The sequence below is a fragment of the Hemiscyllium ocellatum genome, chromosome 5 (assembly GCF_020745735.1).
Source record: "Hemiscyllium ocellatum isolate sHemOce1 chromosome 5, sHemOce1.pat.X.cur, whole genome shotgun sequence".
Lineage (NCBI taxonomy): Eukaryota > Metazoa > Chordata > Chondrichthyes > Orectolobiformes > Hemiscylliidae > Hemiscyllium > Hemiscyllium ocellatum.
Window position 1 is genome coordinate 138,456,626 of NC_083405.1, and position 22,296 is coordinate 138,478,921.

General features: G+C 42.0%; 1 protein-coding gene across 1 annotated transcript in view; it reads left to right on the top strand.

Moving 5' to 3' along the window:
* Positions 1-22,296, top strand: part of LOC132815897 (repressor of RNA polymerase III transcription MAF1 homolog) — a 52,892-nt gene that overhangs the window by 8,218 nt on the left and 22,378 nt on the right. Inside the window, exon 2 of the mRNA XM_060825254.1 lies at positions 2,068-2,208. Within this exon, the coding sequence (XP_060681237.1) occupies positions 2,126-2,208 (83 nt within the window). The 5' untranslated portion in view covers positions 2,068-2,125. The remainder of the gene's footprint in view (positions 1-2,067; positions 2,209-22,296) is intronic.

Here is a 22,296-nt window from a genome sequence, read left to right on the forward strand (position 1 = left end):
ACCAAGGCAGAATTTGTAAATACCCATGAGCTGCCATACTGACTTTCAACTAAGATTTATGCCTTGCTGGCTTGCTCTTGAGCTCTGTAAACTGACCTATTTGCCATAAAGATGTAGTGTTCTGTGAACTGAAATGTTGTTTGGATTTGATTCACACTTAAACTACTAAATGTGAATCCATCTTAACACTCAACTACAAAACAACATTGAAATATTTTCACTGGTGACAATGCTTTGCTTTGATAGCCACTTTAGAAGAGGGAGACTGTTATCATTTCAGCCTGTAGCCATTTTTCTTCAAATTCCATCAATTATTTAGTATGGAGGACAGGCACACTCCTGCCTCCTGCCTAACTGGGTAGGTATAGGGGGTTTCTTCATTACTGACAATGTTGCAGTGCATTTTCATGTTTTGTCAACATGAATTGGTTATAGTGCAATTGATTGTGGGTGCTCTTTTTTTTATTATTTAACCTTCTATTGAACCAGTGGTGATTTTTGTTTCTGAACTGCAGTTTTCTAAGGGAGGTTGTAGAAGTACACTCTTGTACAAGGAATGCACTACTGTCTGTCCTTGGTTGCCCCCAAGTGTTTTTAGTTTGTGTGGCTCCTGAGAGCAAGACTGGCTCCATGCAAATGAAAACAAATGGATAGGTCTAGAAAACAAGAACTTGGTTCAACTAACTCATCTGGTAACCTGCACTTGGCCCTTGTGGTTTTGTACATTTTTAAAATTGATCTCTTCAAACTGGATAGGTGGTATTTGGGAAGAGCTTGTACAAGTCCATCTTGAAATGTAAAATTAGTTTTGAGAATTGATGACCTCTCAGCTGATAATGATGGGATTCACTAACTTCCTAGTAAATGCTACGTGCACTGGAACAATCAGCTATGCACTGGCTAGAGCTGTTGTTCATTCCTGCTTGGATTCAAAGACCACGATCTACACTTTTTTTGTGTATTCAGTTCTGTACCTTGGCTCCAGATTTAGGATTGTTACCAAGATTAGATCTTTTGTTCAGAATCTAACCAATAAGCTGTAGTGTAAATCAGCCTTTAGCCTGTTGAGGGTCAATTTAAACTTTACGGCCATGTTTCAACACTTTGTTCTAGTATGGGTGTTAGGATAGAATGATTAGAATGCTGAGGGAGATTTGTCCCACTGTCCACTTCAGGCCTCTGCAGGGATGACTCATGGTCCATCTCCTGTTCTGAATGGCAATGTACCTGCATTTGTAGACAGCTTGATCAGGGTTAATTCCCTTTAATTTAAAGGGAATTAATATTTTGGCAGACTTGATTTGAATTGAGGTAACAGTGTTGCTAGCAAGTAATGCACTTGTGGTCTGCGCAGACTTTTCAGTAAAATAAGCTGAAATTGAAGACCAACTAACTCATTTGGTAACCAGCACTTGGCCCTTGTGGCTTTAAATTGGTCTCCAAACTGGGTAGGTGGTAATTGGATTTTAAAGTTGAATGAGATGAAAAGCTGGATGGTAGAGCCATGTTTCAATGACCGTCTCTTTCAGTGGGTTCTGCAGGACTTGGTGTACGTCAGTGATTAGGGCATGAATGATCAAGTCATCAATGGATGACATGAAATTGAGACAAACTGTAGAAGGACACCAATGGACTAGTCAAATGGAATACTCACTTTTGCAGTTTGAAATGTACTTGGGTTAACAAGTAAGTGTTCAGTAGGAGAGGACCTGGGCAGTCATGGGTGTTGTGACCATGCCAGCTGAAGCTTGTATGGCAGGTACTTTTTTTCCAAAAAGGCATGTGGAATATTCAGCCATTGAATAACAACGTTATATTGGAACTTTATGAAGTGAAAGTAAGCCCCAAGAGGATGGTGTGCAGTTTAGTCAACACACTGCCTGGACTGCAGACCTAAGATGAGGGAAAATCTGGACAAGCTGCTGTTTTTACAGCAGCATCAGACTCTGGCTTTGCCTGTAAACTGTCTGCAATAATCTGCATGCTCATCTGCTCATCTTGGTGAATTTCATTTGCTAATTTTGACAATCTTGTTTCTTCCCACTCCCTCCCTCCCTTTGGATACAGTGTCAAGTGTTGCACTCATTCCTCAGACCCACAAGTGGAGTAAGTCAACTTTACCAAGATGAAGCTGTTGGAAAATACAAGCTTTGAGGCGATTAACTCCCAGCTTACCATTGAAACTGGTGACTCTCAAATTATAGGGCGGTAAGTTTTGACTTTTTTAACCCCAGTTGAGGGCAAGAACAAATTAAAACTGCTTTGCACTTGCTGCCTATTTATAGGAACATTTTATAATACTGGAGGCCATTCAACCAATGTCTGTGCCAGCTTCCAAAAGAGCTGTCCAGCTAGTCCTGTTCTGCAAACCTATCTCTAGTCCTATAAATTCATCACTTTCAAATGTATCCAGGTCCTTCTTTTGAAACAACCAGGGAAATCCTCTTCCACCACTGAGGTGTATTCCAAATCCTAATTAAGTTTCTCCTATCGCCAACTATGTTGTGACCTCTTGTAGATGAGCTAGTAGAAACACAATCCCTCTGTAGCAAAATGTCTGTCAATTTTTCAAAGGTCCCTTTTAATCCTTGTTCCAAGGAGAATTAAGCCCAATTTTATCTAATCTTTCTTTTTGTCTACAACCTTTCATTCCTGGTATCATTCTGTAAATCTGCTTTAAGCACTCTCCAGGGCTTTAACATCAATCTTTAAGGTGTGCAGAGCTGAACATAATGCTCCAAATGCAGTCTGACCAATGATTTGTAAAGCTGTAGCATCACTTGCACACTTTTTTTGCTTTTATAACTGTCCCTATTTATAGATCAAAGAATCTGTAAGTCAATAACTATTTCATGTTGCCAGTTCTCACAGAATTGCACACCAACCCTGGGGTCTTTGTGCTCTTTCAACACACCATAGGTCATGCTACTGAATCCTGTTGTTTCTTTGCTGCTTCTGTCCAGATTAATTACCCCTCTCCTTGGTGTTCAACATCTGCCAGATTTCCGTCCATTTGGCCTACTTCAGTGTCACCATTGAGATTGTTCAGCATCACCCTTCACTTCTAACTCGTAACTTGTATGAATTTACATTTACCTCGTATCTCCATCTTTATGCAACTCAGAAAAAACAGATCCTTGGGAGCAGACTTTCAACCTGATATACCCTTCTGTATCTATCCCTCTTTGTCATAAAGTAGACAACTTGAGCTAGGCCAGCATTTATTTCCTGTCCAGTTACCCAGAGGGCAGTTAAGTCACTAATTACCTATGGTGTGGAGTCAGATTAAGAGATTTTCTTTCCTATAGACTAACCAAATGAGTTTTACCACCAATGGCTTAATGGTTACTAGATTGTTTATCTTTCACCCAACCTCTAATCCACATTGCCAAGGGCCAAGTGATTGCAAAGTTAAGATACTCATCAACCAGCCATGTGATGTTCAAATGCTTTCCTGATGAGTTTATGCTCCAAAGTTCAACTCCTACTGCCAGACTGGCTGTGCTTCTCCAGCACCATCCTCTGATCTCCAGCATCTGCAGTCCTCACCTTCTCCCTGAGGACCTCTGAAAATCCCAACCAACAATATTCACTGCACTAGCTTCATCCATTGGCAATCAGAATTTACTTAAATTTCAGATGTGACATGTCCTTCACAAATCCACATTGCTTGTCTAATATTAAGTGTAATAGCAAATGTTTAAGTTAGTGAGGAATTGTTCTTTGCCATTACATCAGTCTGCAGTTTGCAGTGTAACTTCATTGTGATTTAATGTCATACCTTTAGGAAAACTGCAATGATGTGGAGATGCCAGTGTTGGACTACAGTAGCCAAAGTTTAACAATAACACCAGGGTTATAGTTCAACTTTATTTGAAAGTACAAGGTTTGAGTGCTGATCACGTCAGACAGCTACGTACCTGACAAAGGAGCAGTGTCCTAAAAGCTCTAGTCAAGTAGAACTGTTGGACTAAACCTTGGTTGTATTTAAGTAACTACAGAAACTATGTTGCTGTAATTTAAATTGTTTCTAATTGTTATACTATTTTTAACGAGATTGGTGATCATTGTAATGTTTATTCAATCTCAAGCCTTTACAGAATACTAAATAGATTGTAAGTGTTTTAAGTGAAGTTGCTGATTCTAAAACTTAAACTACTGTCCAAATTCTGCTATTTAGTTTGTATGTTATCACTGAGCATTGATCATGTCTCATTTGCATTTTGCTTAAGTTATTCATAACAATGTTAGTCCTCAGTGGCTCAATCTAAAAGCATTTGCTTTCCATATTCAATGTTCACTGCTCTAGCTAAACAAAACCAGGCAGATAAGAACATCCTCCTGGAAGACATTAATAAACCTGCATTTTTGTTTATCAAAGATGTATATAACTACTTCATGGCCTGCATGATGGCCTCTGGCTTGTTTGTACTTTGGTCATTGCTTGCACCACAACTCATCACAATAGTCACTACAGCTTTTTAACTCTGGGGAGCATTTAAACTATTGTGGTGGGGGATGGAATCAAATGAGGTGGTGAATAGACAGTAGAGTTAAGAACTAGTTAAGTCTCCCCTACTAAGGGGAAGAGTAGGCAGGGAGCAGAAGATGAATGCATAGGGACTGGTGGTCTGAGGTGCATTTGTTTTTAATGCAAGTATAGTAGGTAAGGCAGATGAACCTCTGGTTTGGTTTCATACCTGGTTGTGATATTGCTATTAGAGACTTGGTTGAGGGAAGGGAATGATTGGCAACTAAATATTCCAGGATATGGATGCTTCAGGCAGGATAGAGGGAAGTAAAAGGGGTGGAGTTACATTGGTGATATCCTCTGACCTGTAATGTGCTGAAGGAGGGTTTTGAGACTCTAGCAGTGAGGCAATATGGGCAGAGCTCAGAAGTAGGAACGGTGCAATAACTGGGGCTGTACTCCAGACCTCCCAACAGGGTGAGGTACAAATAGAGATCCTAGATGTAGGAACAGTAGGTTCATGATAGGAAATGTTAATTTTTGTAAGTGACTGGGTTCACTTACTGTTGGGGTATGGATGGAACAAATTTGTAGGAGCATCCAAGAGTTTTCTAGCAGTTGGAGTACCCAACTCAAAGGGGCCACATTTGACCAGTTGGAAAATGAGCCTGGCCAGGTGGCTCAGGTTTCAGTAGGAATTAATTTGAATAGTGATTGCATTCTGTAACATCTAGGATACTCATGGATGAAGAGTGGTCCAAAAGAGTACTAAATTGAAAGGCTAACTATTGCAAAATTCAGCAAGAGCTAGTGAATGTAGGTTGGGAGCAACTATAGAAGGGAAACCCATATTTGAGTCTCTTGGAGGTTCATTAGCATTCAGCATTTTCCTATGAAATTGAGGTATAAAATGGAAAGATTAGGAACCACCAACAGGTGAAATTGAAATGAGCTAATGAAAAATGTATACATATGGCTGAGGTGACTGAAGGCAGATGAAGCTTTGGATCTTGAATTTTTAGATTAGACTTAGTGTGGAAACAGGCCCTTTGGCCCAACAATGTAGGACTCGTCTGAAAATGATGAATTGAGGTAAAAGGGGTCATGAACTCCTTTAGTGAGCAAGGTTAAGGAAAACCTCAAGTCTGTAAAGGAACAAACGCTGGCCCATTCAAGGACAAAAGATGTGTGGAGTCAGTGGATGAGATTCATTCTCTACCCATTTAGAGATGGGTAGGGCAGGAAGCAGAGCAATACAATATCAGAAAATTGGTGACCGTTTAGATAGGGGATCTGGATCACTGCAAGTTTGGAGGGCTGAAGGGCCTGTTCCTGTGCTGTAATGTTCTTTTGTTCTTAAGATTTCACACATTTATTCCTATCTTCCATTTAATACCAAGCTGAAAATGTGTTGCTGGTCAAAGCACAGCAGGCCAGGCAGCATCTCGGGAATAGGGAATTCAACATTTCGAGCATAAGCCCTCATCCTGATGAAGGGCTTATGCTCAACGTCGAATTCCCTATTCCTGAGATGCTGCCTGGCCTGCTGTGCTTTGACCAGCAACACACTTTCAGCTGTGATCTCCAGCATCTGCAGACCTAATTTTTTACTCGAAGACATTTAATACCAAGGTCAAATTTGTGAATTCATCTAGCTAACACTGAAATCTGCAAGGTCAATAACCATCCCTATTGTATCTAACTACAGTTCCTTGAGTTAGTCACAAAGGCATCTGAAGGAAAGAACACATCACTTGTATTTCCAGCTAATGGCAAGACTGGATAAGACCTGACTTAGTTTGTTTTCTCATTTGCCGGAGGTCAATCACTGGAGATGTACTTGTTAACAAGAACGTAATAGTTCTTTTAAAAACCATTTTAAACCATGCATCTATTCAAAATTTGCTAACCTTAAGCAGATCAGATCCTCAGAACTGCCACCTATCAAAGTAAATTGGAATTTTGATCACTGAGCTCTTGACAGCAGCCAGTTAGTATCTGAAAGCATAAAGGATAGGTCCACATTTGATGTCCTATCCTTTATTAATGACTCTGATTATTGATCATTAAATGAACCATATATTGCTATCATAAAACTGGTCACACTGCAGTCAATGCTTTATACCTTGCAATATTGGAATGTAATGGCCAGTGCAGTTGAGCTGTAGGACAATGGGTGACTGTGCACAATAAATGATCATTAAAGACAAAACTGACAACTTAAGATCTTTTCCTTCTCCATTTTTTGTAGTGATTGCATTTTGAAAGTGCAGTGCAGCAACTTCAAACCCATGCCTTGCTAAAGAGCAACTGATAAACAAGGTGTCACTTACCCTTAAGGTGCATCATGATTTGGGCACCTTCCCATTCTTTGAAAAATTTGAGCTCCTGGATAGTACTGGCCAGTTTTCCCCACTGTGGCAGTTCTTTCTTCTAAGTGCCTGAACTGTTGTCCCAAGTTTTTTTTTCTGTAAAACAGATGCATAATGTTTCCTTCAAACTCTACTATAGAGTAATCATTTATTGTCACTTGTATTTTTGTAAAATGTTAGTGTTTGATCTACTCTGTTCCTATGCTAGACCTTACACTCCACCACTTAGAAGGGAAATTGCAGTTTCCTTTAAATAGTTGTGGTTAGTCATCTGAGGCTTGCCTATGTTGCTCAGTTCTGTAACTTGTCTGCCTTCCTGTTTGTATCTTTGCACATTCTCTCCAGGGGAAAGTGAGGACTGCAGATGATGGGGATCAGGGCTTAATGTTTTGCTGGAAAAGTGCAGCAGGTCAGGCAGCATCAAAGGAGAAGGAGAATTGACATTTCAGGCATTAGCCCTTCAGGAATGAGGGTGTGTCAAGCAGGCTAAGATAAAAGGTAGGGAGGGGGGTGTTGGGAATGCAATAGATGGAAGGAGGTTTAAGGTGAGGGGGTGGGGGCAGAGGTCAGAAGATTGCAGGTCAAGAAGGTGGTGCTGAGTCTGAGGGTTGGGACTGAGAAAAGGTGTGGGGGGGGGAAAGAAAAAGAGGAAGCTGGAGAAATCTGCATTCCACCCTTGTGGTTGGAGGGTTCCTAGGCAGAAGATGAGGTGCTCTTCCTCCAGGCATGTTGCTGTGGTCTGGTGATGGAGGAGGCCCAGGACCTGCATGTCCTTGGTGGAGGGGGAGTTGGTTTGGTTGGTGCAGGTGTCCCAGAGATGTTGTCTGAAACGTTTCACGAGCAGGTGGCCTGTGTCCCCAGTGTATAGGAGGCCACAATAGGTGCAGTAATTTGTGAAGGTACAGGTCAATTTCTGGATATGGGAGGATCCCTTGGGGGCCTTGAAGGGAGTTGTGGGCACAAGTTTGTTTTTGCAGTTGCAGGGATGGTGCTGGGGGGCGGGGAGGGATCTGACGAGGGAGTGGTCTTTCCGGAATGCTGATAGGGGTGGGGAGGGAAATATATCCTTGGGGTCTGTTTGGAGGTGGTGGAAATGAAGGATGATCAGATGTACCTGGAGGTTGGTGGTGTGGTAGGTGACAACTAATGGGGTTCTGTCCTGATGGCATTTGGAGGGGGTGGGCCTCAAGGGCAGAGGAGCAGTAAGAGGAGGAGATGATGCAGTGGAGAGCAGTCAACCACATCGGAGGGGAAATTGCAGTCTTTGAAGGAGGCCATCTGGGTTGTTCAGTATTGGAATTGGTCCTCCTGGGAGCAGATGTGGCAAAAGTGAAGGAATTGGGAATATGGGATGGTGTTTTTACAGGGGGCAGGGTGGGAAGAGCTGTAATCTAGGTAGCTGTGGGAGTCAGTTTATAGTATACGTCAGTCTTGAGTTGGTCATCCAAGATAGAGATGGAGAGGTTGAGGAAGGAGTTGTCTGAGACAGTCCAGGTAAATCTGAGGTCTGGGTGGAAGGTGTTAAGTGGATGAACTGTTCAGCCTTCTCGAGAGCAAGCGCTGATAGTCATCCATGTAGTAGAGGAAAAGGTGGGGGAGGTGGTGACAGTGTAGCTGCAGAAGATGGACTGTTGCGCATAGCTAGGGCCCATGGCTACTCTTTTTTGGTTTGGAGGGAGTGGGAGGATTGGAAAGAGGTTGTTCAGAGTGAGGACCAGTTCAGTTGGTTTGGTGCTACCAGACAAATGCTTAACAGGTATACTTTATCAAATTTCAAATCTTGCACAAAGAACATAAAGTTGTGGGGAAAACCAATATAAGACAATGCTGCTTGGCAAGTGAACTCAGATGTTGCTATGGTCAAAGCAGAAAACTGTTGATTTGACAAGTAACTAGCAAGCTTGCTTTTATACAAAATCACCCAAGGTGACTTTCAGGGCATTGCCCTGAAATCTACCAACAGGTAGAAACCTAGTACCATATGCTCACCAGCCTTACTGCTTTGTCACTAAGTTACAGTTGTCCTCTCTTGATCCTCCTGTAACCCTGGAAATGGGACAGTATCAAACTGTTGTCTGAGGTAAATCTCAAGCTGTCTCCAAACTTAAAGCTAGGTCCCTCTATGGGAGGAAGAAACAACCCTAAAGAACATACTCCTTGTTCATGTGCAATTATGACAGTATCCCAATTCTAGAGGATTATCTTCCTCCTTGCTAATAAAATCATCACTAGAATCATTTGAGATCTATGCAATATAGAACACAGTACAGCACAGAACAGGCCTTTGGCACAATGTTGTGCTGAAGATTATTCTTAATTCAAAATACCCTAACCTAAGCACTCCTCAATTCACTGTCCATATGCATGTCCAGCAGTAACTTAAATGACCATAATGCCTTTGCTTCTACTATCACTGCTGGCAATGCATTCCATGCATTCACAACTGTAAAGAACCTACCTCTGCCATCTCCTCTACGGTGTCCTCCTATATCTTAAAGCTATGACCCCTTTATGCCAGCCAATCCTGTCCTGGGGAAAAGTCTCTGGTTATGACACTAGGGACCCCTCCACTCCCTCGGCCACAATTCTGACCATACCATCAAGCCAGCAGATAAAGGGGGTGTAGTGGTTTGGTGCACTGACCTCCACTGCTGAAGCCAGGTGCCAACTTGACACCTCCTACTGCCCCCTCTACCATGACCCTACCCATCTCCCAGACCATACAGAACCTTGGAAGATCTCCCACTTCCAACCTCATACTCCAGGAGCCCCACACTGCCTGGTTCTACCTCCTTCCCGAGATCCACAAGCCTGACTACTCTGGCTGACCCATTGTCTCAGCATGCTCCTGCCCTGCTGAACTCTTCTCTACCTTGCTTGACACCACCCAGGCCCTCTTCCTCAAAGACTTCAGCTTCCCCAGCCCCCAACGCCTCCTCTTCGCCATGGATATCCAGTCCCTCTACACCTCCATCTGCTATGACCAGGGCCTCCAAGCTCTGTTTCTTCCCTCCTGACGTCCCCAACAGTACCTTTCCACTGACACTTGGACCACCATTTCCCTTTCCACATGGTTAAAGATGCCCTCCAACCATTGCATCCACATCCCACAATTCACCCCTCCAATGGTAACAAGTTCAGAACACCCCCTCCCCCATGCTCACCTTACACACTACCAAACTTCACATACCAAATCATCTGATATTTCTGCCACCTCCAAACAGACCCCACCATCAGGGATATATTTCCCTCCCCACCCCTTTCCATCTTCCCCAAAGACTATTCCCTCCAAGACTACCTGGTCAGGTCCATGACCCCCCCCCCCCCCCCCCCGGCCATCCCAATCAACCCACCCTCCCATCTTGACACCTTCCCCTGCCACTGCAGGAATTGTAAAATGTATGCCCATGCCATCTCCCTCGCCCCAACCAAGGCACCAAAAGAGCCTTCCACATCCATCAGTTTTACCTGCATATCCACCAATATTTATTTTAACCGTTGCACCTGATGCAGTCTCCTCTACCTTGGGGAGACTGGATGCCTCCTAGCAGAGCATTTTAGGGAACATCTCTGGGACACCCCCACCAATCAACAAGCCCACCCTGTGGCCCAATATTTCAACTCCACCCTCCCACTTAGCCGAGGACATGGAGGTCCTGGGCCTCCTTCACTGCTGCTCCCTCATCACCCGATGTCTGTCTGGAGGAAGAATGCCCCATCTTCCACCTCAGAACCATTCATCCCTATGGCATCAGTGTGGACTTTACCAGTTTCCTCTTTCCCCTTCTCTCCTTTCTTCCCCCCCCCCCCCCCATCTCACCACAGTTCCAAACTTCCAGCTCGGCACTGTCCCCATGACCTGTCCTACCTGCCTATCTTCCTTTCCACCTATCCACTCCACCCTCCTCTCTGATCTATCACCTTTTATCCTCACCCACACTCACCTATTGTACTCTATGGTACTTTCTCCCCACCTCTACCCTCACCCCCCCTCATTTATCTTTCCACCCTGCAGGCACACTGCTGCTATTCCTGAATGAAGGCATTTGCCCAAAATGTCAATTTCCCTGCTCCTTGGATGCTGCATGAACTGTGCTTTTCCAGCACCACTCTAATCCAAAAGTCTTGTTTAGTCAACATCTCAAGGTAAGCCCTTCAATCCAAGCAGCATCCTGGTAAACCTTCTTTGCACCCCCTCAAGCCTGTACTTATAGTAGGGTGACCAGAACTGGACACAGTATTCAAAGTGTGGTCTCACCAGGGTTTTTGTAGAGCTGCAGCAAAACCTTGGTGCTCTTTAGCTTGATTTTCCTCCCTCCCCATTGATGAAAGCTAAGACCCCATATGCTTGCCATCAAGTGGATAGGGTTGTTAACTTTGAAGCATATATGCACTTGGATGCAAAGATCCCACTGTTCCTCTACACTGCCATGAATCCTGTCTTTAATCCTATATTTAGCATTTGAGTTCAACCTTGCAAAATGCATCACTTCACATATATCCAGGTTGAACTGCATCTGTCACTTTTCAGCCCAGCTCTGTATCCTGTCATGCTGCAGCATGCAATAGCCCTCTACTATCAACAGTACCTCCAACCATTGTCATCTGCAAATTTACTAACCCACCCCTCAACCTCCTCATCCAAGTCATTTATAAAACTACAAAGATCAGAGGCCCAAGAACTGAGCCCTGCAGGACCTCACTCAACATTGACCTCCAGGCAGAATACTTTCCATCTACAACCACTCTCTGCCTTCTGTTAGCCAACCAAGTCTGAATCCAGGTCATCAAATCTCCCTGTATCCCATACCTCCTGACTTTATAAATGAGCCTACCATGGGGAATCTTATCAAATGCCTTGCTGAAATCCATATACACCACATCCACTGCTCAGCCTTCATTGACCTGTCTTGTCACCTCAAAGTAAAGATTTTCTGATGCATGACCTGCCCCTCAAAGCCATGCTGACTGCCTTTTAATTACACTGCTTTGCCAAATAGTCATAAATTCTCACACATAATTTTCCAAAACCTTGTTGACATAAGACTGACTAACTGGTCTGTAATTGTCAGGGATTTCCCTACTCCCCTTCACGTCTTGAGCCTGTGTGGTTCCAGCAGTATTTGGAGTTGCAAGTTTCAGGAAGTGCCAAGAATAAAACCTGGAGCTCTGCATTGCTTGTTGATCTGACCAAGCCTTTCCCATGCAGTGGAAAGTCATGAAAAACATAACAGCAGTCAAAAGCAGGACACTACCTCAAACACACTTGCTCAATCTTTTAAAGATTTTCAAAGATTTTTTTCCAGTTGAAAGAATTGAGCTTCCATCAGATGGAATTTACTACATTAGTGAAAACAGTCTCTGGGGATATGCTTCATTCCAGCTCACTTGACAGTCAGGGCCTCTGTTTGTTTGTTTGTTTGTTTTTTGATGACCAATTCATTAACTGCAGGGACAATGAGCATCTGGTGCAACAAATTGTAGCTTTCATTTGGAAGAGATTGAAAGCCATTGGCAAGAGTGCACGTGGAGTAGGACACTGATCTGCAATTGATCTAAACTCTGGTCCCTCTTGACTGAGGGCTCAGCTGGGTAAACAAATCTAGTGCAGGTCAGGGCATTTTTATAAAAAAAAACTGGCTACTGTTTTGAGGTCGAGTATTAATTGGGCTGTGTTCATTGACTCATCTCCGCTTTCCAATTCTGGCATTTTTTTTGACTAGGCATAGACTGAAGCTTTCTTGAGTGCCTCAAGTCTTCAAAGTAAATCTTTGAATGCAGTATGAAGCTTCCAGTGGCTTTTCCAGTTTGAGCTGGAGAATTGACAGTGCAACGTTGGATCAAGTAGAATGCAGAGGAGGATTTTTTCAGGGCATGTAATTGAGGGTGACAGTAAATAAACTATACTGCGGAATTGGTTTTAAGTGAATATACCAGACTGATGTATTTTAATTTGCAGATATTGGGAGAATGTACTGGCCTGTTTTCAGTGATAATGTTGTACATTATTGACAGTACATTTATCTGCTTGTTGGCTGAATGAAGCTAGCTAACATGTCACATCAGTGTCTTACCAAGACTAAGTGGAGGCAGCAAAAGTCAGGCTGTGCAATAAAATATTAATCAGTATTCCATTCAACATTAAATTTGATGTCTACTGTCAGCTTTAAATGTTGTTCCTTATACTTTTCAGTTTCCCCAAGATTTAAGCTTGTTGTGCCAACTTAGTACATGGTGCTGTCTGAAAGTCTGTTGCTTTTCACTACCATGTAGCATCATTTTGCTGACTTCATCCATGGCATTGGCTTGTCTATTTATAATAGCTTGGTAATCTAAATTGGCAGTACTTCCAAATGTAAATTACTGGCCTTTGGTACCCTCAGTTATTCCTGCAGATGCAATATTGTCCTAATACTAATTCACTTGTAGAATCTCAAACTATTGAAGTTAACAGGCTGGTTTAACAACTGATTTGTGGAATAGGAGGGTCCACATCACCTGAAGATAACAGCAAGTTGTAGTAAATGGTTCCTTTTTTCAGACAAGAATGGTACAGTGGCATTTTAAGGAATGGTGTTTGGGCAAACTTTTAATCTCTTAAGTTGACTTAAAATATTCAAGTCATACTAAAACTTAGTCAATAAAGATCTACAATGCAGAGTCCCTACAGCACATTGAGTCCATACTACCAAAACTACACCTAGTCTTTCAAGCCTTTCAAGGTTTTGGCAATGTTGATACTTCATGTGATTGTCCAAGTAAATTGTCAACTCCACCTCCCTCCCAGTGTATTCCAGGCCCCATCCCACTCTAGTGGGAGTGGAAAAAGACCAACTTCTATAAACCACTTTCCTAACCTTAAAACAATGCCTCCTAGTTGACATTTCAGCTAAGGGCAGCAGCTGTTTTCCATCAACCCTGTCATTGCCTCCATCTTATTGACACTGGCTCTCTTTTTTTTAACTTTTCCTAAAAACCTGAGTTTATCCAGCCTTTAAATTGCTCTACCCAGGCACCAACCTGGTGGATCTCCTCTATACCCCCTCCAGAGCAGTCCACCTTCCTATAGTGTGATGACCAGAGCTGCAGTGGTCCAGCTGTGACCTAACGAAAATACTATACAGCCCCAACATTAACTTCCTGCTCTTATCTATACCACAACTGAAGAACCTGTAGGTCTTTACTAACTTGCCCTACCAATTTTTGGGATTTGTGGGCAAACATCCCAAGATCCCTCTGTTCAAAGCTAAAATACCTATCTGACCGCTCAATCACTGGACTTGACCTGTACTGTAATCCTCTCTTGGTTTGTCAGATTGTACTATGGTAGTCTGGGATAAAGTCTTAGACAGCTTACTTTTTATGAACGGCATCAATTTAAAACTAATCTTACACTGAGAAACCTACCTGCAAGGTTTTAGCAAAGTCACAGTGCCAAGTGTCTCTGGCTACTCCCCTTACTGCAAACTGTCTTGGTATAGAATTTTGTACTAAAATTACTAAAACACCACTTAATTAGATAAGCAGCAATAAAATGTCAAATGTTTGACAGGTCTGTGTATACTTGACTGATTTAAGCTACATGCACATAGTGGGAAACCTTGATCCAGCCAGGTCAATTGCTTTGGCTCGTACGTCACCACTTTTCTAAACTGAAGGTCATGTGGTCAGCTAACATGTCCAGTCATTGTCCTATAAAATGGCTGTTCTAAAATTTGTTTCCCAAAATGTAAGTTAAATTCATAAAATAATTTGGGACACTAAGGTTACTACAAGAAACATTCAACTTGAAAGCAGGAACATTCTGTGCCTGTCTCCATGTGCTATATTCACTGATTTCATGGAGTGCTTGTTCAGAGGGTCAGGCCAAATGCCACAATTAAAACTGGCTGTAATCCTTGTTTCCCTAATACATGGCCTCCATCCATGTACTGCTATTTTAATCACATCTATTTTCATACTGCAGTGAAGTGTATGAAATGGTAAAGGAGAATTTGGATTGCTGTCCTATAGAATATGATGCAAGTAGCTGTTGTAAAGGAACTAGGACCAAGGAACACCTTCATTTCAGAAGCTTAAAATGCTTAAACTTAGATATTAATGAAGATTTGAATTATTCTTGCAGCCAATGGATTCTAATGACCCTACCCCCAGAGGAGATGCTATGTTGCCCAATCCTTTATCCAGCTTTGCTGCTGAAATGGCTTAAGTTTCATTTCAAACAACTAGAGGTTCTGCAGTAAAGTATTCAGTTGTCTCTGCTGCAGAACTGAAAGATAATCCACTGATTATTGGCACTGGCACCAGCAATACAATATTGTAAACCTTATAATGCTAAAAGATAGTTTTGGATTGAGCTACTAATGTTGAAAGCAATGACCTAGAAGAAGGGCTTCACCCTGAAACGTCGATTCTCCTGCTCCTTTGATGCTGCTTGACCTGTGCTTTTCCAGCAACACATTTTTCAACTAGAGGTTCTGCCAACATGTGAATTTGTGGCAGAGAAAGGAGTATAGTTAAGGCCTGAAAGTTTGATTAATTGACTTTGCATTCCTTACACTGAAATCAAAGTCAATGATATCCTTTCTTTCTTCTATGGAGAAGGATTAAGATGCCCTGTATAAGTGAGATTCAGGACTTTGCAAAGTCCTATCACTTGTTTTATTATTGCTGCATCAGTAGTTTGAGACGGAAACTCCCTCCAATGCTTCAGTGCTCTGGTATGCAAATATTCTTGCTCGGTGTAGTATGAACCTTCGGTTGAAGGTCACTGATATTGTTGCATGTTTATACACGCTACTGTCTCCTCCAATTTCAGTTTCTAGGTCATTACTTTCGACAGTAGCTTTGGATTGAGCTACTATCTTAGCATTATAAGGTTTACAATATTGTATTGCTGGTGCCAGTGCCAATAATCAGTGGATTATCTTTCAGTTCTGCAGCAGAGACACAACTGAATGTACTGAATACTTTACTGCAGAGGACTGCAATAAATCTCAGGTTATTTCTTACACTGTAAGCAAAGTTGGAGCCTTACCAAATATTTTGGTGCACAGATTGCTGCTGAGAAGATTTGAATTTTACCATCAGCTATTAACTAACTATTCAGGAAAGATTGAAAATGTTCGCACATTATGCTTTGATCATGCTATGCATCTAAATGGTCTGCCATATGAAAGCTGTCTTCTGTACTCCCTGGGTCACCTTCCATTCCACTCCATGTGGGCTTGGTGAGTTTTTTAAACCTAGATAGGCACAACAAGCCATGTTATAAGGAGAAATTGGCTGCACTAAATGGCTCCCTAGTGTCCTGGGATGTGTATGCTAAGTGGACTGGTTGAAGTGGTAAATGAGTGCTTATGAGCACAAAATGGGCAGCTGGGTCTGAGATTCCCTTTTATAGCATTGCAAACTCTAGGGGCCAAATGTCCTCTTTCCACACAAGGATTCTGATTTCCTCTTATGAAAATAGCTACAACTAAATGGAGTATTGTGCAAAAGTCCATGTATGTTCCTGGAGCCTGAGCAGAAGCTGACACCACTGAGTTGATTTCTGAACTGGCTCATGACTAGGTGACTATGACCTTTGCTGAATCATCAACATTTGGGGGTACTAGGAAGTCTTGGAACATGTAGCTCTCTACTACACTTGCCCTCTGCTAATCTACTAATTTCCTTCAGCAGACCACAAAAGGTCATGTTCTTATTCGGTGAATGAAAGCATTGTGTGAACAAACTTATTGCTTTATTTCAATTCTATCCTTAACTTGCATCAGATGTAGATGGCACTATTGAACATTCAGATCTCCTAACAATCCTGTAATCTCCGTGTCATCTCCATGTATCTGTTTGCAAATGAGGAAATTAAGGGCTAGAATTACAAATGAGCATTTAATGTTTCTTAATTGCCATTGCTTAAAGACTACGTACAGCTCCTGCAGTATTCCCTTGGCATGACATCAGTCAGAAGTGAGGGACTTAAACATTTTTGCCCACATGCAGCATTTGAGCAAAAACACTGGTCAGGCAGTAGTCAATTTACAAACTTTACAGAACTTTATCTCCATTTCAGAAATCTGCTGTACCTCATCCCTTAAGTATTCCATCTACCTTGTGCATGCCCACTATCTACCTGTCTAAATCTTCTAGTTAGTTTTCATCTTCCTTGCAACTCTATTCCCATTAGTTTACATCCTTTTCAGTCACTGCTTCCCAATCTCTTTTAGTTGAGCTGAAATGTGAACATTGATCCCTGCTGCCCGTAGCCTGACTAAGTGGTTACCATTTCCTTCACCTCTGCATTCTAACAAATTCAAGATTCTAGGCTAGACTTGCTGAATTTTTTTTCAGTTTCAATTTTTTTTTTATTTACAGCCTTTTTTTGTGGCACTTTGCAGAGACCCTCAAAATCCAAATCTACATCTCCATCTCATGGAATACAGGGAGAACTAGCCATTGATTACAGAACTTACCAAAGTGTGGGAGGGTTGCTTTTCAGAATGGAGATTATGACCAGTGGTGTGCCACAAGGAACTGTGCTGGGTCTACTGCTATTCATTTATAAATGATTTTGGTTGTGAACATCAATATAGTTTTGCAGGTGACACCAAAATAGGTGTAGTATACAGTGAATAACATTGGCCCATCTGATTGTAATCAGAGGTAATGGGTTGTGGCAGATAGAGTTCAATTTAGATGAGGTGCTATACTTTGGAAAGGCAAATCAGGGCAGGATTCTTACCTTTTTTAATGGTAAGATACTGGGGAGGGTTGCTGAAAGACCTTGGAGTGCAGGTTCATAGTTCCTTGAAATTGGAATCATAGGATAGTGAAGGTGTTTGGTCTGCTTTCCTTTATTGGTCAGCATAGAGGTGGAAGGCCATGTTGTAGATGTTTAGGTCACTTGGAGCATCGCATGCAATTCTGGCCTTCCTACCGGAAGGATGTTGTGAAACTTGGAAGGGTTCAGATGACTTGTAAAGATATTGACAGGATTGGAAGGTTTGAGCTATAGGGAGAGACTGAATAGGCTGGGGATAATCTTAAGAGGTTTATAAAATCCTGAGGGGCATGGATTAGGTAAAAACACAAGGTCACTTCACTGGGGTGGAGAGTCTAACTAGGAGGCCAACCTAGGGACTTGAGGAGCAACATTTTCACAAGGAGGTGCAGCTGGAATGAAGTGTTGACAACATTGAAATGGCATCTGAATGGGTGTATGAATAGGAATGGTTTGGTGAAATATGGGCCAGGTGCTGGCAGGTGGACTAGGTTGGGTTGGGATATCTAATCAGGTTGGACTAAGGGTCTGTTTCTGTACTCTCTGCTAATTTCCATCTTTGACTTTTTTTTAATGGCCTCAACTAGTGTTTGTTTCAACTTGTTCTTCACAAATCAGAAAAATTTGATTTTTCTGTATACATTGGTATTAGACACAAGCTTGTTTCCCTTTCTCAAATGTACACTATTTAACTGTAGGCACTATTGCAGAATTAGTTTTGAAAGATATTCACTATAGCATTCCTTCCTTTTTTCAACATTAGGTCTAAGATCACTCAATTCTGCAACATTTATCAACAGATGTTCTGTTTTTTTTAATTTCTCCAATACAATTCTACAGCTAATTCAGTTTAGAATTGTAACCCTCTTTTTGAAATGCTGCTGCTTTTTCAGGTGAAGTGACAGGACAAAGGAGCAACTCTCGAGGGTTGTGATTTGAAATATATTGCACTAAGCTTTGTGTTGACCTGACTTTGTCCATCCCAGTCCAACACTGCCAACTCAACATCAGACTCAGTTCCACTTAGATCCTGGTCCTTAACTGTTTTTGGGTTTTTCTCTTCCTGTTGAGGTGAAGTACTTGTCTAGCACTTCTACCATTTCTTTTCAGTTAGCAATGTAATGACTCTTTATTAATAAAGCTGTTTAGGCCTCTTGAATTACTGTAATTGTATAGTCTGTCTATGTAGAAAAGTTGCCTGTACTCTTTTTTTTAAAAATCTCTCTTCCATCACCCTAAACAGTTTCGGACCGTACCACCCCCACCCCCAAACAAAACTCTGCCAAAGGCCTTGGTTATTCACACTATCCATGCAGCTGATGATCTACAACTAACTGTCAGTCTCCTCTGCATGGCTAGGGCTATTTGGCCCAGGAGCAATCTTTTCCCCTCTTTCCTGGTCTACCTATTCATATGGTCAAGGAAGTTCATCTCTGACATACAGCATTGAAAAGATTCTCTTTTTTTTTCTCCTCCTGCTCTAGTTCAGCTGTGGCTGTGGATGAGTTACCTTGGCTCCAGGGCATCTCTGCTTGATGTATTTTCTCAGGCTCTAATTTCAAATCAGCCTCTTTGAATGTTGTTACACAGCTGTGCAGGACTTTAACGTAGGCCTCCTGGTCCAAATGTGGAAACGTTACCACTGCTGTAGGGTAGTGGTCTAGACCTGACCCTCTTAAGTTGCATTATCAATTATTTTCCCTCCATTAGGTTGGGTGCTGATATTCACCACACAAGTATTAGCATCATTTATGTTTTTTTGGACTCTGGGGGGGGAAAAGAAATAGCGAATTATACTTTCACTACATGAACAGGGTCATTGCCTGGCAATGAGACAATCTAACCATTGTCCAATGACAAACAAAGGGTTACGCTTGACCAGATACTGAACTGGACTTGCTCTTTCAGCCACTGTAGTTATAATGGTAGCTTACAGACTAAGATCCACTTCAACTTTTTCTAAACTCACAACTGTTTGCATCTGTGGTCTGTATCTGACAGGATGTCACTTAAAACATTGCTTTTGTATCTCCTTCTAGTAACTGTTCTGGCAGTGCATTCCAGACTTTTTTTTAGAAAAAAACACTTGTGCCTCCTGTCATTTAATTTTCCCTTAAACCTATGCCCCTAGTAATTTACATTTCTGTATTCTGGGAGAAGATTCTGACTAAAATTCTCACAATTCCATATCTGCCAGGTTACCCTCTCTGTCTCTGACATGCTCATGAAAGCAATTTGTCCAATCTCTCCTAAGCTAATATTTCTAAACCAAGTAAATGCTGGCAAATTGCTAATATACCTTCTCTAAAGCCTCCATATCCTTCTGGTACAGTAGTGACAGTGATAGCCCTTGATATCAATGCTGCATTTGACTGACTATAGCATCAAGGAGCCCTAGTCTAATGGGATCAATGGGTATCAGGGCAAAATCTCTACTGGTTGGTGTTGTACCTGGTACATCGGAAGATGGTTTTGGTTGTCAGAAGTAAGTCTTGGCAGCTTGGGGACATGTCTGCAGCAGTTCCTCAAGATAGTGTCTTGGGCCCAACCATCTTCAGCTGCTTTATCAATGACCTATCAGAAGGTCAGAATTAGGATGATCCCTGATTGCATTATGTTCACCATTCATAACACCCAGGTATTGAAGGGGTCATTGTTCAAATACAGTAAGATCTGGGCAATGGATGTAGGTTTGCTCGTGGAGCTGGAAGGTTTGTTTTCAGACATTTAGTCACAATACTAGGTAACATCATCAATGAGCCTCCAGATGAAGCACTAGTGATATGGCCTGCTTTCTTGTGTTTAGGTTTCCTTGGGTTGGTGATGTAATTTCCTGTTTTTCTGAGTCAGTGTGTTTGTTGGTGACGTTCTGGTTGGAATGCCATAATTCTAGGAATTCTCGTGTGTCTCTGTTTGGCTTGTCCTAGGCAGGATGTGTTGTCCCAGTCAAAGTGGGGTCCTTCCTCATCCGTATGTAAAGATACTCGTGATTGTGGGTAGCTAGTTTTCTGCCTGTTTGTCCAATCTGGACAATATGGCTTGTAATGTTTGTATCATATAAATGCCAGGCTCGATTACCATCACCACTTCAAGAATTTAACCACCAAGCTTTGATATTCAATGGTGATGCCATCACTAGATACCCTGCTATCAACATCCTAGGGCTTAACATTGACCAGAACCTCAACTTGACTTGCCACTTAAACACAATAGTTACAAGAGTAGGTCAGAGGCTGAGGATACTGAGGTGAGTAACTCCCCTCCTATATTCGCGTATCCAAAGACTGTTCATCTACAAGGCATACATTAGGAATGTAATGAAATATTTCCTACTTGCCTGGATGGTGCACCTCTGATAGTATTTAAGTTGCTACCTTGCAGGACAAAGCAGCCTGCTTGACTGATCCACAAGCATCCACCTCCCTCCACCACTGGCATTCAGTACACACTGCTGTTACTATCTACAATATGTACTGCAGCAATTCACTAAATATCCTGTAAACTCTCAACCACTTGTACCTAGAAGAACAAGGGCAGCAGATATATGGAAATACCAGTACCTTCAAATAACCTTCTGAGCCCCTCACCATCCTGACTTGGAAATATATCACTCTTCCTTCACTGTTGCTGCATCAAAATCCTGGCATTCCCTCTCGAAAGGTATTGTGCATCAACCCACAGCAAGTGGACTGCAGCGGTTAAAGAAGGTAATGAGAAACAGGTGATAAATTCTGGCCAGCCAGCAATACCCACCTCCCACAAAGGAATAAAACAAACCTCCAAATTAAAGTTCTGTGCAGCTGCAATGCAACTCATCAGTTTGTATACTTGATGCCCCAACTGAAGGCTCTCTACCCTATTGATCTCATTGTGCACTTGCATTGCCACTTTCAAGGACTGTAGACCTGTACAACTAGATCCCTCTGCTTCTAACGGTGCTGCAATTTACTGTATTCTTCCCTCCTGCATTAGACCTTCCAAAATGAATCTCATGTGTCCAGATTAAATTCCATCGGCCATTCTCTGCTGAAGTCTCCAGCCAATCTATATCCTGCTGCATCCTCTTGCAATCTTCCTATTTGCAGCTTCCCCAATCTTTGTCTTCTGTAAACCTGCTAATCAGGCTATCTACATCCTCCTCCAAACCATTATTTATATTTGACAAAATAAGGGTCTCAGCACTGATCCCTGTGGTACACTACTGATTGCAAATCTCCTGTCTAAAACACATTTTCTCTGCTACTGTTTTCTGTGACTTAGCCAGTTCTGAATCCGTTTTACCAGCTCACAGTTGCAGATTGGAGAGAAACTTGAATGCTAAGTGAAAGGAAATTGAGCGATGCCCAGTATTTCATAGAAATAGGAATCCAAACGTTTTCGTACAGGTTCTTTATGTCTGAAAAAAATTGGTCCCTGTATATTAATGTATGTAGCTTCCATTACATGCAAGTGCAGTCATACTGCACGATTGGCTGTCTTAAAGTGGTTAAATGTAATTCTTTGCTGATAATCCAAAGGATGCAAAGGTTCAAGCAGTGGATGAAACTAGCTACTACCATGCAACAGCAATACAAGTGATGCTTTCTTTCTAAAAGGACACTACTGTTACGCCACTAAGATGCACTGATTAACTCTCAATTTTTATTCCAATCACCGCTAAGCAGCACTTATTG